The 18328-nt window shown below is 35.7% G+C and overlaps 1 protein-coding gene across 2 annotated transcripts in view; it reads right to left on the bottom strand.

Annotated features, from left to right (window-relative positions):
* The window catches only part of WBP4 (WW domain binding protein 4), a 40106-nt gene that overhangs the window by 12867 nt on the left and 8911 nt on the right, over window positions 1-18328 (bottom strand). For both annotated transcript variants that reach the window (XM_082435848.1, XM_082435849.1), the window contains exons 6-9: window positions 18024-18070; window positions 17473-17548; window positions 15527-15732; window positions 11741-11904 (exon numbers count right to left, since the gene is read on the bottom strand). In XM_082435848.1, coding sequence (XP_082291974.1) covers window positions 11741-11904; window positions 15527-15732; window positions 17473-17548; window positions 18024-18070 — 493 coding nt within the window. The remainder of the gene's footprint in view (window positions 1-11740; window positions 11905-15526; window positions 15733-17472; window positions 17549-18023; window positions 18071-18328) is intronic.

The following is an 18328-nucleotide window of genomic DNA, read 5'->3' as shown; positions in this document are numbered from 1 at the left end:
CAAAAGCCCAGGACCAGATGGCTTCACAGGTGAATTCTATCAAACATTTAGAGAAGAGCTAACACCTATCCTTCTCAAACTCTTCCAAAATATTGCAGAGGGAGGAACACTCCCAAACTCATTCTACGAGGCCACCATCACCCTGATACCAAAACCAGACAAAGATGTCACAAAGAAAGAAAACTACAGGCCAATATCACTGATGAACATAGATGCAAAAATCCTCAACAAAATACTAGCAAACAGAATCCAACAGCACATTAAAAGGATCATACACCATGATCAAGTGGGGTTTATCCCAGGAATGCAAGGATTCTTCAATATACGCAAATCAATCAATGTGATACATCATATTAACAAACTGAAGGAGAAAAACCATATGATCATTTCAATAGATGCAGAGAAAGCTTTCGACAAAATTCAACACCCATTTATGATAAAAGCCCTGCAGAAAGTAGGCATAGAGGGAACTTTCCTCAACATAATAAAGGCCATATATGACAAACCCACAGCCAACATTGTCCTCAATGGTGAAAAACTGAAACCATTTCCACTAAGATCAGGAACAAGACAAGGTTGCCCACTCTCACCACTATTATTCAACATAGTTTTGGAAGTGTTAGCCACAGCAATCAGAGAAGACAAAGAAATAAAAGGAATCCAAATCGGAAAAGAAGAAGTAAAGCTGTCACTATTTGCAGATGACATGATACTATACATAGAGAATCCTAAAGATGCTACCAGAAAACTCCTAGAGCTAATCAATGAATTTGGTAAAGTAGCAGGATACAAAATTAATGTACAGAAATCTCTTGCATTTCTATACACTAATGACGAAAAATCTGAAAGTGAAATTAAGAAAACACTCCCATTTACCATTGCAACAAAAAGAATAAAATATCTAGGAATAAACCTACCTAAGGAGACAAAAGACCTGTATGCAGAAAATTATAAGACACTGATGAAAGAAATTAAAGATGATACAAATAGATGGAGAGATATACCATGTTCCTGGATTGGAAGAATCAAAATTGTGAAAATGACTCTACTACCCAAAGCAATCTACAGATTCAATGCAATCCCTATCAAACTACCACTGGCATTTTTCACAGAACTAGAACAAAAAATTTCACAATTTGTATGGAAACACAAAAGACCCCGAATAGCCAAAGCAATCTTGAGAACGAAAAATGGAGCTGGGGGAATCAGGCTCCCTGACTTCAGACTATATTACAAAGCTTCAGTAATCAAGACAGTTTGGTACTGGCAGAAAAACAGAAATATAGATCAATGGAACAGGATAGAAAGCCCAGAGATAAACCCACACACATATGGGCACCTTATTTTTGATAAAGGAGGCAAGCATATACAGTGGAGAAAAGACAGCCTCTTCAATAAGTGGTGCTGGGAAAATTGGACAGGTACATGTAAAAGTATGAAAATAGAACACTCCCTGACACCATGCACAAAAATAAACTCAAAATGGATTAAAGACCTAAGTGTAAGGGCAGACACTATCAAACTCTTAGAGGAAAACATAGGCAGAACACTCTATGACATACATCACAGCAAGATTCTTTTTGACCCAGCTCCCAGAGAAATGGAAATAAGAACACAAATAAACAAATGGGACCTAATGAAACTTAAAAGCTTTTGCACAGCAAAGGAAACCATAAACAAGACCAAAAGACAACCATCAGAATGGGAGAAAATATTTGCAAATGAAGCAACTGACAAAGGATTAATCTCCAAGATTTACAAGCAGCTCATGCAGCTCAATAACAAAAAAACGAACAACCCAATCCAAAAATGGGCCGAAGACCTAAATAGACATTTCTCCAAAGAAGATATACAGATGGCCTACAGACACATGAAAGAATGCTCAACATCATTAATCATTAGAGAAATGCAAATCAAAACTACAATGAGATATCATCTCACACCGGTCAGAATGGCCATCATCAAAAAATCTAGAAACAATAAATGCTGGAGAGGGTGTGGAGGAAAGGGAACACTCTTGCACTGTTGGTGGGAATGTAAATTGATACAGCCACTATGGAGAACAGTATGGAGGTTCCTTAAAAAACTACAAATAGAACTACCATACGACCCAGCAATCCCACTACTGGGCATATACCCTGAGAAAACCATAGGTCAAAAAGAGTCATGTACCAAAATGTTCATTGCAGCTCTATTTACAATAGCCAGGACATGGAAGCAATCTAAATGTCCATCGACAGATGAATGGATAAAGAAGATGTGGCACATATATACAATGGAATATTACTCAGCCATAAAAAGAAATGAAATGGAGGTATTTGTAATGAGGTGGATGGAGTTAGAGTCTGTCATACAGAGTGAAGTAAGTCAGAAAGAGAAAAACAAATACAGTATGCTAACACATATATACGGAATCTAAGGGGAAAAAAAAAAAAAAAAAAAAAAAAGGCCATGAAGAACCTAGTGGCAAGACGGGAATAAAGACACAGACCTACTAGAGAATGGACTTGAGGATATGGGGAGGGGGTGGGGTGAGATGTGACAGGGTAAGAGAGTGTCATGGACATATATACACTACCAAATGTAAAATAGATAACTAGTGGGAAGCAGCCGCATAGCACAGGGAGATCAGCTCGGTGCTTTGTGACCACCTAGAGGGATGGGATGGGGAGGGTGGGAGGGAGGGAGATGCAAGAGGGAAGAGAAATGGGAACATATTGTATATGTATAACTGATTCACTTTGTTATAAAGCAGAAGCTAACACACCATTGTAAGGCAATTATACTTCAATAAAGATGTTAAAAAAAAAAAAAATAGCTATAGCTAAAACAATTTGTTAATGTATACACAATATATAAAGATGTAAATTGTGACATCAAAATAATACTGTAAATCAACTACGCTTCAATAAAACATTAATGGGGGGGCAAGTGAAAAGGTACTTTCTGTATTCAACCAAAGTTGTTATTAGCATAAAATAGACTGTCATATATATATGATCTTTCATATAAGCAGCATGGTAATTACAAAGCAAAAACCTAAAATAGATTCACAAAAGATAAAGAGAAGGAAATAAAAGCATACCACTATGGAAACTCATCAATTCAAAAAGGAAGGCAGCAAGAGAGAAAAAAAGGAAAAAGGGAACTACAAAATTGCCAAAAACCAATAAGATGGCATTAGTAAGTCCTTAAGTATATTAATCTAAATGTAAATAGATTTAATTCTCCAATCAAAAGGTATAGAGTGGTGGATGGATAAAAACACAAGAACCAACTATATGCTGCCTACTAGAGACTCACTTCAGATTTAAAGACACTCATAAGCTCAAAGTTAAGGAATGGAAAAGGATATTCCATGCAAACAGAAACCAAAAGAGGGCAGGGGTAACTATTATTTATATCAGACAAAATAAACTTTAAGCCTAAAATGGTAACAAGAGACAAAGAAAGTCATTATATAATGATATGGGGGTCAATTCATCAAGAAGATGTAACAACCTTAAATATATATGTGCCCAACACTGGAGTATATTAAGCAAAAACTAACAGGTATGAAGGGAGAAATAGACAACACAGTAACAGCAGAAGCCTTAAATAAACCACTTTCAACAATGGATAGATCATCCAGAGAGAAAATCAACAAGGAAACATCGGACTTGAGCAATACTTTAAACTAAATGGACCTTACAGACATATAGAGAACATTCCGTCCAACAGCAGCAGAATACACATTCTTTTCAAGCACACACAGAACATTCTCCAGGACAGATCACATAATAGGTCACAAAATAAATCTTGGCAAATTTGAGAAGACTGAAATTATACCAGGTATTTTTTCTGACCCAAATGGTAAAAAACCAGAAATCAATAACAGGAGGAAAGATGGAAAATTCACAAATATATGGAAGTTAACACACTCCTGAACAGTTAATGGGACAAAAAAGAAATCAAAGGAACTCAAAAAATATCTTCAAACAAATGAAAATGGAAAAACAATATACCAAATCCTACAGGATGCTGCAAAAGCAATTCGAAGAGGAAAGTTTATACTGATAAATGCCTGTATTAAGAAAGAGACAGATCTAAAAAAAACAACCTAACTTTACACCTCAAGGAACTAGAAAAAAAAAAAAACTAAGCCCAAGGTAGCAGAAGGAGGGAAATAACAAAGATCAGAGCAGAAATAAATGAAAGAGACAAGAATAGGAAAGATAAGAAACCTAAAAGCTGGTTTATTGAAAAGAAAAACAAATTTGACAAACTTTTACCTAGACTAAGAAAAAAAAGAGAAGACTCAAATTCAGAAATGAAAGAGGAGACATTAAACTGATACCACAGAAATAAAAAGGATTGAAAGAGACTACTATGAACAATTATACACCAACATACTGGATAACCTAGAAGAAATGGATACATTCCTAGAAACATACAACCTACCAAATGAATTGTGATAAACAGAAAATCTGAACAGATCAGTAACAAGGAAGGATACTGAACCAATAATTAAAAACCTCCCAACACAAAAAAGGCCAGGACCAGATGGTTTCACTGGAGAATTCTATAAAACATTTAAAGAATAATTAATGTCAATCCTCCTCAAACTCTTCCAAAAAACAGAAAAGAAGAGAATATTCCCAAACTCATTACAGGAGGCTGGCATTACCCTGATACCCAAGCCAGATAAGGACACTACAAGGAAAGAAAACTATAGACCAATATCCTCAATAAATATAGATGCAAAAATTCTCAACAAAATATTAGCAAACTGAATTGAACAGCACGTTAAAAGGATCATACACCATGATCAAGTGAGATTTATCCCTGAGATGTAAGGACAGATGGTTCAACATTTGCAAATCAATTGATATTGATTGAAACTGAAAGATAAAAATCTTATCTCAACAGATGCAGAAAACGCATTTGACAAAATACAACATCATTTCATGATAAAAATACTCAACCAATTGGGAATAGAAGGAACATCACAGAGGCCATATATGACAAATCTACAGCCAATATCATACTCAGTGGTGAAAGACTGAAAGCCTTCTCTCTGTGATCGGAAACAGGACAAGGGTGCCCACTCTTGCCACTCCTATTCAACATAGTATTGGAAGTCCTAGCCAGATCAATCAGGCAAGAAAAAAAAAGGCATCCAAATTGGAAAGGAAGTAAAATTATCTCTCTTTGTAGATAAGATGATCTTATATATAGAAAACCCTAAAGACTCCCCCTGCCCCCCTCCCCCTCCAGCAAACTGTTGGAACTACTCAATAAATTCAGTAAATTTGCAGGATACAAAATAAAAATACAGGAAATTCCCTGGAAGTCCAGTGGTTAAGACTCTGCGCTTCCACTGCAGGTGGCACAGGTTCGATACCAGGTCAGGGAATTAAGATCCTGCAAGCTGCACAGCGTGGCCAAAAAAACCCAAATCAAAATACAGAAATCAGTTGCATTTGCATACACTAACAACAAAACATTTGAAAAAGAAAAAAGAAAACAATCCCATTCACAATGCATCATAAATGATAAAACACTTAGTGATAAATTTAACTGAGGTGGTGAAAGGTCTGTATACTGATAACTACAAGACACTGAAGGAAATTGAAGACACAGACAAATAAAGATATCCTGTGTTTATGGATCAGATCAATTAATATTGTTGTAATGTCCATACTACTCAAAGCCATCTGTAGATTCAATGCAATCCTGATCAAAATTCCAATGGTATTTTTCACAGAAATAGAAAAACAATCCTATAATTTTTATAGGAACCACAAAAGACCCCAAACAGTCAAAGCAATCCTGAGAAAGAAGACCAAAGCTGGAGGCATCACACTTCCTGATTTCAAACTATACTACAAATCTTCAGTGATCAAAACAGTATGATACTCTCATAAAAACAGAAACATAGACCAATAGAAAAGAATTGAGAGCCCAGAAATAAACCCTCAAATATAGGGTCAACTAACATTTGACAAAGGGGCCAAGACTATTCAATAGGGAATATATATTCTTTTCAATAACTGGTGTTGGAAAAATTGGGTAACCACATGTAGAAGAATGACATTGGACCCCTATCTTACATCACTCACAGAAATTAACCCAAAGTTTATTAAAGACTTAAACATAAGAAATGAAACTGTAAAACTGCCAGAAGAAAACATAAAAAAAAAGAGCTCTACCTGACACTCATCTTGGCAATGATTTTTTGGATATGACACCAAAAGCATGGTCAACAAAAACAAAAATCAACAAGTGGGACTACATCAAACTAAAAGCTCTGCGCAGCAGAAGAAATAATCAACAAAATGAAAAGGAAACATACAGAATGGAAGAAAATATTTGCAAATCATATATTTGCTAAAGGGTTAATATTCAAAATATATGAAAAACTCATAACCCAATTACAAAATAACCCCAAAGAATCCAATTAAAAAATGGGCAGAGAAACTGAATAGACATTTTCTGAAGAAGACATACAAATGGCCAAAAGGTACATGAAAAGATGCTTGACATCACTAATCGACAGAGAAATGTGAATCTAAACTGCAATATCACCTCATACCTGTTAGAATGGCTAGTATTAAAAAGACAAGAGATAACAAGTGTGGGTAAGGATGTGGAGAAAAGAGATACCTTTCAGCACTGTAATGTAAATTGGTACAGACACTATGGAAAACAGTATGGAGGTTCCTGATATTAAAAACAGGACTACCATGTGATCCAAGATTCCCACCTGTGCATATACATCCAAAGGATATACAAACGGATCTTGAAGGGATACCTGCACCCCCATGTTCACTACAGCATTATTCACAATAGCCAAGATATGGATAAAGATGATGTGGTATATACATACAGTGGAATATTATTTAGCTATGAGAAAGAAGGAAATCTACCATCTGTGACAACATGGATGGACCTTGACAGCACTGTGCTAAGTGAAATAAGACAGAGAAAGACAAATACTATATGATATCATTTATATGTGAAATCTAAGAAATCCAAACTTACAGAAACAAGAGTACAGAGGTGGTTACCAGGTCTGAGGAATGTGGGATATGGGGAGATAGGGCAAAAGGTACAAATTTCCAGTTATAAGACTATTTGGGGGAATCTAATTTATAGGATGGTGATTACAGTAACCATACTGTATTACATACCTTAAAGCTGCTAAGAGACTAGGTCTTAAATGTCCTCACCACAAAAAAACCAACCAACCAACCAAACAGAAACATGGTAATTAAGTGTGACATGGAGATGTTAGCTAACACTATTGTGGTAGTCATTTTGCAACATGTCAGTCAAATCAACACACTGCACACTTTACTTATTTATTTATTTTGGCCGCACCGTGTGGCTTGTGGGATTTTAGTTCCCCGACCAGGGATTGAACCCAGGCCCTCGGCAATGAGAGTGTGGAGTCCTAACCACTGGACCACCATGGAATTCCTATGCACACTTTAAACTTACGTGTTATATGTAAATTATAGTGTCTTAACTAATTTCTTAACTAAAGAAAAAAATTCTTTAACAAATATCATCCCAAAAGAATAAAAAAGTTTACAATGTGAAAGGATTTAAAAATAATTGAAAAATTTAAACATACAGGAAGTTTAATGTATTATCATATGTTTTAAATTTTAAGCCCTTGATGAAACACAAGATTTTAGGGGAAAATATGAATTACTGAAACTGACTAGCTGAAGCTACTTCCTACCCCTGCCCCCCTAACACCAGCTGCAGCATGTAACAGTGACTGAGCGCTTAGGTGTTCTAGGTACCAAGTATGAACACAGTGATAAATGTGTTAACTTGTTTTTTTCTAATTTATTCCTCACAATAAATTAGAAATTAGGCAGGAACTATTATTATCCCATTTTACAGATGAAGAAATTGAGGCTCATGTAGATTAGGCAACTTGCCTAATGTCACATAGATAGTATCCAAGAGACTGAAAAAGCTATCAAAGATTACCTCCCCCTAGAACTCCAGGACCAGAAGATTTTACTAGTGATTTTTTAAAAAACTTTTTAATCCCAGGGAAACTATTAACTATTTTAGAACATTAAAGAAATGGAAAGCTACCTAATCCATTTTATTTAGCATAAGTCAGATACAAAAAATCTCATAAAATTATCATACATTTAACAAACAAAAACAAAACTAAACCATAGACCACCATTTCCCAATCAGTTTAACACATCAAAGCTATGGCTGCTGAAATTCACCAAAATCTATTTCTGATAATAATCCTTGAACAATCCAGAAATAAAGCACACTTCCTTAACATAATAAAGATTATCTATCTTAAGCCAATAGTCAATATAATCCTCAATATAAATTTTAGAGACATTTCTATTGATATCAGCAACAAAACACATGTGTAGAAATGCCCACTCCCCTTATTATTATATAACATTTGGCTTAAAAATGTAACTAAAATAAATAGGACATGAAATAAATAGGAAGTAGTATCAACAGAAAAAAATCAAAAAATATTTGCAGACAAGTTTCTACATGGAAAACCCAAGACTCAGAGTAAGTCTTAAAAATAATAATCAGCAACATAATTGGACACATAGGCTTTTTCACACCATAATTACTGGTTTACAAAATAATGGAAAAAATGGACTAAATCTGCAATTAAAAATAGCAAAATATGTAAAAATTTATTCATGTACTTAATAAACATGTACTAAGCACCTATTATGTTCCAGTCACTGTTTTTAGTCCTGGGCTTACAGAAATGAATCAAGTAGACTAAGTGGCTACTTAGCTTACATTCAAGAAATGCAAGCATGAGACTTACACAGAGGCAGCTACAAAAGCCAGAGAGAGAATCCTACAAAATGACTTGAGTAAAAAGAGGCATGTACAACATTTTTTTATGAAACTATGAAATATTGAACACACATCAATTTTTGCCAAATTCAACAAGTATAATTTATTTGTAATATTTATATAAATATTATACTTGTTGAACACTTGCAAATGATTTAATTAACATGGAAAAAATGGGAAGAGACTACTTAAGAAAATTTGGAAAAAAAAATACAGGGATACACCACCAGATATCAGAACATACCATATAAAAGGATATGGTTAAATCATAATTATTAAGGCTTTATGGTACTGTCACAAAGATAGATGGACCAATGGAACAGAATAGGTAGCCAGAAACAAACTGGTAAATTTAAGAATTAAACACAAGATAAAAAAAAAAAAATGCCACTTAAAAATGGGGAAGAATGGTACTGGCAAAATCGGTTTGCCAGGTAAGATAAAAAATTATTTTACAATCTCATCTCAGGACTTCCCTGGTGGTCCAGTGGTTGAGAATCCATCTTACAATGCAGGGGACACCGGTTTGACCCCTGGTCAGGGAACTAAGATCCCACATGCCGAGGGGCAACTAAGCCCACGTGCCGCAACTGCTGAGCCTGCGTGCCACGACTACTGAGCCCGCATGCTCTGGAGCCCATGTGCCACAACTAGGGAAAAGCCCGCACACCACAACTAGAGAAAAGCCCACGCACCGCAATGAAGAGCCCATGTGCCACAACTGAGACCCGATGCAGCCAAAGAATAAATAAATATTAAAAAAAAATCTCATTTCATACAATGTATCAAAATTATTAAAGATGGATTAAATAACTACATAAAAGATGGATTAAATAATTACATCAAAATGTGGGCTTCCCTGGTGACACAGTGGTTAAGAATCTGCCTGCCAATGCAGGGGACACGGGTTCGATCCCTGGTCAGGGAAGATCCCACATGCTGTGGAGCAACTAAGCCTGTGCGCCACAACTACTGAGCCTGTGCTCTAGAGCCCGCAAGCCACAACTACTGAGCCCGAGTGCCACAACTACTGACGCCTGCGCGCCTAGAGCCTGTGATCCGCAGCAAGAGAAGCCACAGCAATGAGAAGCCCGTGCGCAGCAACGAAGACCCGATACAGCCAAAAATAAATAAATAAATTTAAAAAATAATAATAATTACATAAAAAAGAAGTAAGACCACACAAACCAGGAGGAGATACAAGTATAAACTTGACTTTTGGATGAAAAAGGGTAGTATCAATAAAACAGATCACAAAGGAAAAGAAAAGATATCAGACTAAACATTACAAAGTTCTACATATCTAAAACCATCATAAGCACAATTAAAAGTCAAACTACAAATGTGGAAAATCCACCATAACTACTACTAATAAATGGTTAGCTTCTGTACTACATAAGGATCTTATGCAAGTAAGGAAAGACTAATACTTCAATAGAAAAATTTGCAAAGACTATGAACAGACAATTCACAGAAGAGTAAATACAAAACACTGATAAATACAGGTATATGAAAAAAATGTTTCAACCTCACCAGTAAATCTACTTAGGAAGTCAGACACAATCCATCACATATTAAACTGGCTGATGTTAAGAATAATGGCTTTACAGTAAACTTATCACATGGAAAACAAAATACTCAAATTTTAAGAAATCTCAACTTCGAAGTACAGGAGATATTGGTATAGGAAGACCATCCTCCTATTGTAAGTCACTTAAGAAATCACTTAGGGGCTGCAGTAATCAATGCAGTCTATTATTTCTGCAACTTCAATATACACAATCAATATACTTACGGTCCCTGGCACTATGTAGCATTAAATACACATTTACTAATATTTCATTAAGTAAAATAAAAGCTGAATATTTAATAAAAACATTTTAATAGTTCAAAGCTATATTATGGTACAGTATCACTAAGGAATCAATTCTTATTAGAACAGTATATAAAGCTGTCCAAAACTTGTATTACTCCGTCTTCTGAAAAAACATGACCTTTTCATTAAAGTACAGTTTTTTGGTTTGTTTTTTTTGGCTGCCTGCACGGTATGCGGGATCTTAGTTCCTTGACCAGGGATCAAACCCAGGCTCCCAGCAGCGGAAGCACAGAGTCCTAACCACTGAACCGCCAAGGAAGTCCCCTAAAGTACAGTTTTAACAATGAATAATTTCACTATAAGAGTATGCATGGAACAGTTATATTACATTACCATTTCAAAGCATTAATGTTTGGAGAAAAACTGCTTAATTCATATAAATACTTTTTTCCCACCTGAAGATATTTTTTAAGCATTTAAGAAACACCAATGTGTGAAGCTGGGGGTGACATTTTCCTTTCATTGTGTAAATGATCCTAAGACAATAGCTGATATGAACACATAAGCTAATAATGTAAACCAGGTAACATCTCTACCATGATCTTGTTTAGTTGATAAAACTGCCATTTTTTGAATAAAAACTTAAAAACTTAGCTAAGTGTCATAAGCCATTTTCAATACAGTAACAAAACAAGAGCTTTTTTCTTGCCTTTAGATAGATCCCATGAAGCATGTACTGCATATGCAGGTATTTGTTTCTCTGATAGAATAACGATGGTTGAGTGTGATAACGCACATGTGTGTATGGTATGTTAGTGTGGGAATGTGTGGTCAATAGAAATGTCATGTCTCAGTAAGAATTAAAACAATCATTAGTTTCCTTTAAAAAAATAAACCTTAGCTTACATTTTAAAATATTTAATTAGAAAAAACAAAATCATTCTAGAAATAAAGGAAATGAGCTACACTTTTAATGAGCACCTTATTCCTGAAATTAGGTACTGCAATTTATGGAAGTAATGGGACGTAAAATACCTGTAATAACAGTGGCATTAAGTTTCATGTACTTACTGGGACTCAACCTCTTGTTTAATTTCTTGCCATTCTCCATATGGGTTTGATTTTTTATGAGCTTTGGGTTTTTCTTCATTTGGACCTGATGAATTCTTCCCTTGGGTATTTTTTTCTTTCTGTGTTTCTGGTTCAGTTCCTTTATCACTATTTTTATTTTTTTCCTGAAATGTCAAAGTTAAGAAATAACAAACTTCAAGCAAAACTGCCAGGACCAAAAATTTCTTTAATGTAGTCTTGGTATTGATTTATAAATAATACATTAACTCAATAGTTCAAATTAGCACGTAACACAACAAACGTACATAAAAGAACTTCTTTAATGCTTGATTAGGTTTTTCATTAAGTCTAAAATGCTAACACATCATGGCCAAGGCTGTTTTTTAAAATAATATAACATGATCCTATTAACGTTCTACCCCCCTCAGAGACATACACTGGCCTTTTTATCCTCTCTTCTCCACTTTACTGCTTCTCTCCTTACTTACATGTCCAACAGTGACCTCCCTTTATACTGTGCCCCTTTTGAATTTAATGCCATGTCACTGGACCCTTCTATACCCATTATCTATTTAAAGAACTCCCTCAACAAATTAGTGTTAACCGAAATCCATCTTCATGTTGAGGACACTGCCAAAACCTCACTGGCCTATACAACTGGTAATGATGTGAAATTAGAAAAAGACACACCCCTGAGGTAGAAGTAGTTCCCAAGGAACCCCTGGAGAGGGCTGGTGCTTTTACAGCGCTTTTATCATCTGGGATAACAAAGCCCCGTGGCCTGGTTCAGCATGTGGACCATGCATTAGATTTCAGTCTCTTCGTAAACTGCACAACCACGGGTGGCAGTCCTGGAACACTGTTTTGTTTGCAATTCTTTGAATGGATGTTAACTCATTCCCTTATGCTGTTGATATCATAGAGGTAGGAGACAGCATCAGCTTTCTCTTAGACAACCTGACTGCTTCCAGGCCATGACATTTTTAAAGTAAGACATTTTTACTGAGGTCATGCAATAAATGCCTCCTCCTCTGAGGCTCATATCACCTTCTGTATAGTTCTCTTCCATTCTCCCTCTCATGATCTAATGACCTCTGGCCACTACTCCATATATATTCTTTTTAACGTTCACACTTAATTGTATGTATGTTTTTTCCTTTATTTATTTATTTACTTTTTGGCCATGTGGCATGTGGGATCTCAGTTCCCTAACCAGGGACTGAACCCACGCCCCTGCACTGGAAGCGCAGAGTCTTAACCACTGGACCGCCAGGGAAGTCCCCATTTCTCCATATCAAGTGATGACTCTGGCAACTCTGTATGTTCTCTCTGTTCAAATTCTTGTTGTCCACACTGTAAAGCAACTATACTCTAATAAAAACGAAACAAAACAAAAAACCAAAACTCTTGTCATCCCAGAGCTTAAAAATTCCCTACCCTCAGTTTTGTGACCCACAAGACCAATGACTTTGGCCTTCACTATATTTCAGCTGCCTAATAAGATATTTTCCTCATATGTAGCACCTGGTACATAGGTAATATTCAAATATTAGATCCTCACACTTATGTTCCTTTTAATTTGAATGAGGTCATCACTCAAAAATGACCCACTTACAAAATCTTAAACTCCAAAAGCCCACCCTCTGACCACAATGTTATTCTTTGGCTTTCTGGCTCGCTTACTTCTACAATACCTCCTATCCAACATCATTACCATCGCTACTACCTTAATTTCCTGTGTTCTGAGTTTGTTAGTCTCATCTAGACTTTACATTCTTCATTATCAGGCCCCAGCCCACAGAGAATCACGTTATAAACATTCTTTTGCTAGCACCCTTAAATATTTTTGTCCCTATGCCTGTCTATTGCGTAGGACCTAAAAATCTCCAACACAAATCTATCCAACCATTAGTTTGTCAAGTGTTACAAAAAAAAATCACACAACCATACAAACCGATGAGATTTCAGAATTTATGACATCCAATTTCAGCAGAGGCTTTAACACTGCTTAGTAATGTGTCTCCAGTTATTTCTTCTCCTGGTCCCCTTAGTGATTATTCAAAATACATATTCAGCTCCACAGGGCTGAATTAATAATTTTATATTCATATCATGGAATACTATCCATCCATTATTTTAGTACATGAAGACTTAACGATGTCTTTGTGACAGATTAAATTGGAAAGTGATAATAAAAGCTTATTACAGTATGACTCCATACCTTGTTTAAAGCAATGTACGAGTCTGAATAGAAAATTATAGACCAGTAACATCAAGGTATTATACTGATTTCTCTGGGAAGCGGCAGGATTATAGTTTGTCCTTTTTTGTTTATCTGTATTTTGTAGTATTTTGTTTGCTTGAAGTTAATAATATCTGTCCCACGTTGCATGCTGGGTTACCTAAATTTCACTATAAACACTGTGAGATATCTACTACACAAGAGCTTTGCTGCTGCTCTTCTATAAACTGGATACATTCCTCACCCTAAGTTCCACCAAGATTTATGGGGTAGGTTAAGAAGTTGCAGGCAATGACAAGACCCTAGGTAAGGCTGGAAGTGCCCTCTCTCCAGCATCCTGGATATTCCTTCACCTCTCAGGCCAGTACTCAACCATGGATCAATGCTATGTATCTTGTCTGCTCTGGCACCCAGGCTCCTGAGCGTTCCTGGAAAGGTCACAAAAGCAGGACTAGCAATACTATTAACACTATTAAAATGTCTGTTTTACTTTCCCACCATGGTTGGGCACTTAGCACCACCACCTGTCAATCCTCTTACTTAGTTCATTTCTTCTCCCACCCTGGCTCAGTGATTATTTTAGACTGTTAATGTTGTCAAGCTCCCCAGAGCTTCTCACTCTCAGCAAGCAATCTTGATTTCCTTATACATGAGTAAGTTGAGGCTAAAAGGCAGGACTCTTCTTTCCTGACAGCAAATCATCCATAGTCATACCTTACAGAAAATGAAAACCTTACCTTCTTACAGAAAATGAGTTTATTCCTTGTTCAAGACCAACCTATCCACTTACCCGTGTTGGTATTCCCTTTCTACCTCCTTTGGAGTCCCTCTTAAGGAAAACATCACCACCACAAATCTCTCACAATTAAAAGTCGGTATGTAGCCACCATCTTACCATCTAATTTCTACTTTTCATTTCATATCCAAACCACATATACACTGTGAACCACTTTTCATCCTCCTGTAATCTGAGTTTTCCCACCTAAAACTCTGGTATAACTGCTAGAAGGATATCAAGGACTTCCTTACTGCAAAATTCAACGGACATTTTTCCTTTTCTAGACCCAGTTAATCCCTGATGTTCTCTACTCCTTTGGCTTCTGGGATACTGAATTCTTCTGCTTCTCAGCATACCTTCCTAATCACTCTTTCCTCATTCTGCCTTGTGGGCTCCTCTTTCTCTCCTGCACTTAAATGTTTAACGTTCCCCAAGGTCATTTTCCTAGGTTACTTCATCCATTCTGAGACTTAAATTACTACCAGTATGTTGATGATACTCAAATTAACATTTCTAGCCCAGACATTCATACTTGCGTGTTCAGACAGCTCTCTGAATGTTACAGAGGCATTTCATACTTAGGAAGTCTAAAAATGAATTTATTATATTGTTATCAAATAGATATCAATAAATGATACAACCATTTATCCGGGTGCCAAAATGCATCTCTTGGTTTTATTTCTATCTTCTACCAGAAAGCTGAAGAAAGTCTGTAGATCTTTTCATAAATTAACAAACTGTTGTAAAGAGTAAATCAAGAACTTACCTTAAACTTTATTTTCAGCTTTTGCGCTTCTGTAGAGACCTCTCCTTTTTTTCCTCCCTTTTCTGCTTCTTGTTCCCCATCAGAAGCACTATGTGAATCTGATGGTTTGGACTCTTCTAGGGTGCCAAGTGACTTTTCATTGACTTTACTAGAAAGCAGATCGCCAGAGTGTGGAATGAAATCATCAGGTTTTTCCCATCTGGATTCTATTCAACACATTTTAATAGTCATGTTATTTAGTTACCAATTCTCTTTAGAAGTAATTCCCAATATAATGTTTCCTGTCACTTACAGTATATTAAGTGACAACACTGCATCTGTTTCACACCATCACTTGATCAAGAAGATAATAAATAAGAGATCCCAAAGGTCTTGCTATTATCTTTCAGAAATTAAATTCAAGCAATCTGGATACACTAGATGTATAAACTACAGCCCCAATGGAAAGAGACCTAAGAACTGGTAATACTTTCTGAGGACTCAAAATTTAACCAACACCAGTTTCAGGGAACATTGTAATGGGCACACATGAGATTTCCTGAAATTTATTTATCACAAAATTTCCCTGGGATCTTCATAAAGTGGAATAATATGGCGAAGATCTGAATGAATATAATTTGTCATTTTATAATAAGGGGAAAAAAAAAAATCTCAGTTGAACTCTACTGCCACCCAGTGGTTTGTTGGGCTTTTAGTAAAATGATAGCAGTTCTAATTATCTGCAGCTATTCTCTATTTTTAGTTTAATAAAAGGGACAGGGATTCTAAAATTTATTGTTCAACTGGGAAAGTTTTAAGAGTAAAGGGGGCTCTATTACTAATCACATTGATCCAGACATAAACTGAAATCGTTGAGGGAAAATCAGTATGTATAGTCCCTTTTTAATTACAGGGTTCTTTCCAGCACTAATGAAAAAAATTACTTTTTCCTTGTCTCTATTTCACACAAGTAATAAAAGAACGTACAAGAAATAATTGGTTAAGCATCTAATATGTAACAGGCACTGTTTGGGGAACTTTAGAGACACATGACCATCATGAACTCACAGAGTACAGGATCAGCTCTACTTAAGAGCAAATATAGGCTCAGTGACTTACCCACAATCATAGAGCTGGTAAGGGAAGCTGTGCGCTGAGCTCACTCAGATCTAACTCTATAGTTATATTATATGTTATTTTATCTTTATAAGGATTCAGTACATCAAGTTTACTGAGGTAGAAGCATTGTCATCATTAGGCAGGATGGGTATCTACTTGGAGGTCAAAAGGGCCTTTTCCTCCTAAAAGACTTAATGCTATGTAGCAGTCTTTGGAAAGCAGGAATTAAAAAACAAACAAACAAAGCTCAAAGTTACACCAATACTATAGCTATTTTGGTAAATTTAATTGCAGAAGAAACCAACTATAATTACTGGAAAGACTAGTTTTATGAAATTAGATAAAATCTTAATTTGAAAAACTTAGATAATAATTAGGTAACAATAATTATGCATGTTTTCTAAATATTTATATAACTGAAAATTATTAAATTAGTAAAAGTGAAAATTAGACAGTCTTAGCCACTGCTAAAATAGCTTCAGTTCTGCTTTTTAAAATAGGAGAAGGCAAGTTGAATGAAGTGATCTTCCAAGGTAATGATTATATTTCTAAAATAATCACGATAAAAACCAATGATGGTAGAGAAAGTAAAAATGATTTTCAAAGTAAAAAAATTTGTGAATGCAGTATCACTTGAGAATAACAACACACGGCTCAGTATATTATAGAAATCTTTTTGCTTTTCCATTGTATTAATGTTTTTAAATTATAAAAAATACATACTTGCTACAGAAATATGTTTATCACTATACTAAAATTCTCAAGTTCAGACAATTCGTCAGCAGGCTAATAAGCAGTGTGAGGTACAATTTTAGACAGCTTAAGAGATAAACAAAGGTAATACTTACCGCCTGTTTCTGTATTATAATAATAGGTATAGCCATTTTCACTTAAACCTTCTACCCAAACGGTCTTCACTGCCGTCTAATGGGAGGAAAAAACCCAGCATAAACTGAAGATGTGGTTATATATCAGATAACTAAGGCAGAGTCAGCCAACCTTTCCTCTCCTCTTGACACCTGGCAATTAGGGGTGGTGGTACTGATCATGGCCAGGAAGCTTGATTTGTGTTAATCATGAGCCACCTTTCAGGGAGGGAATGCCTTGCCTCTGAAAGCCAGAAACAGTTCTTTGCAGACTGACAGGGACATGTAAATGGCAACTGACTGCAAACCAACTAATAATATTTGCCCTGTGTGGACTTTTAGGGTAGACATCACTTTTCCACCTCCATCCACCCTTTTAACAAAAGGACTATAGAAAGAAAGGAACAAAGGGGGTTGGGGGGACAGGGAGGCTTATCTGGAAGTTAATTTGCTTAATCAATCAACCCTACAAAAATCCCAGAAGCCAATCACTTACAAGAATTTTAAAAAGACTATTAATGTGCTTCAGTTACCTTTTTTAAGTTTCCTTGAAATCCTTCAGGTTTCTCCCACTGAGATGCTTAAAGCAAAATATATTGCATTTGTAAAATCTTCCCAAAAAAATTTAATTTGGCAAAAAATTACAAGATATTCAACATGAACGAAACGCTACGTGTCTACAGTTTAAAACATAATTGAAAAATAAAAAGAAACAACATACATCCCAGTAGTACTGTGAAGAATACATGTGAATGCAATGTAACCAAGAAGGAAGGACAGAACGAAGGATAAGAAGTTACTGGTACTTCACAAGAATTATCAGAGCTAGGTAGGGGTT

The sequence above is a fragment of the Balaenoptera physalus genome, assembly GCF_965194825.1.
Source record: "Balaenoptera physalus genome assembly, chromosome: 18".
NCBI lineage: Eukaryota > Metazoa > Chordata > Mammalia > Artiodactyla > Balaenopteridae > Balaenoptera > Balaenoptera physalus.
This window is presented reverse-complemented; position numbering and strand designations above follow the sequence as displayed.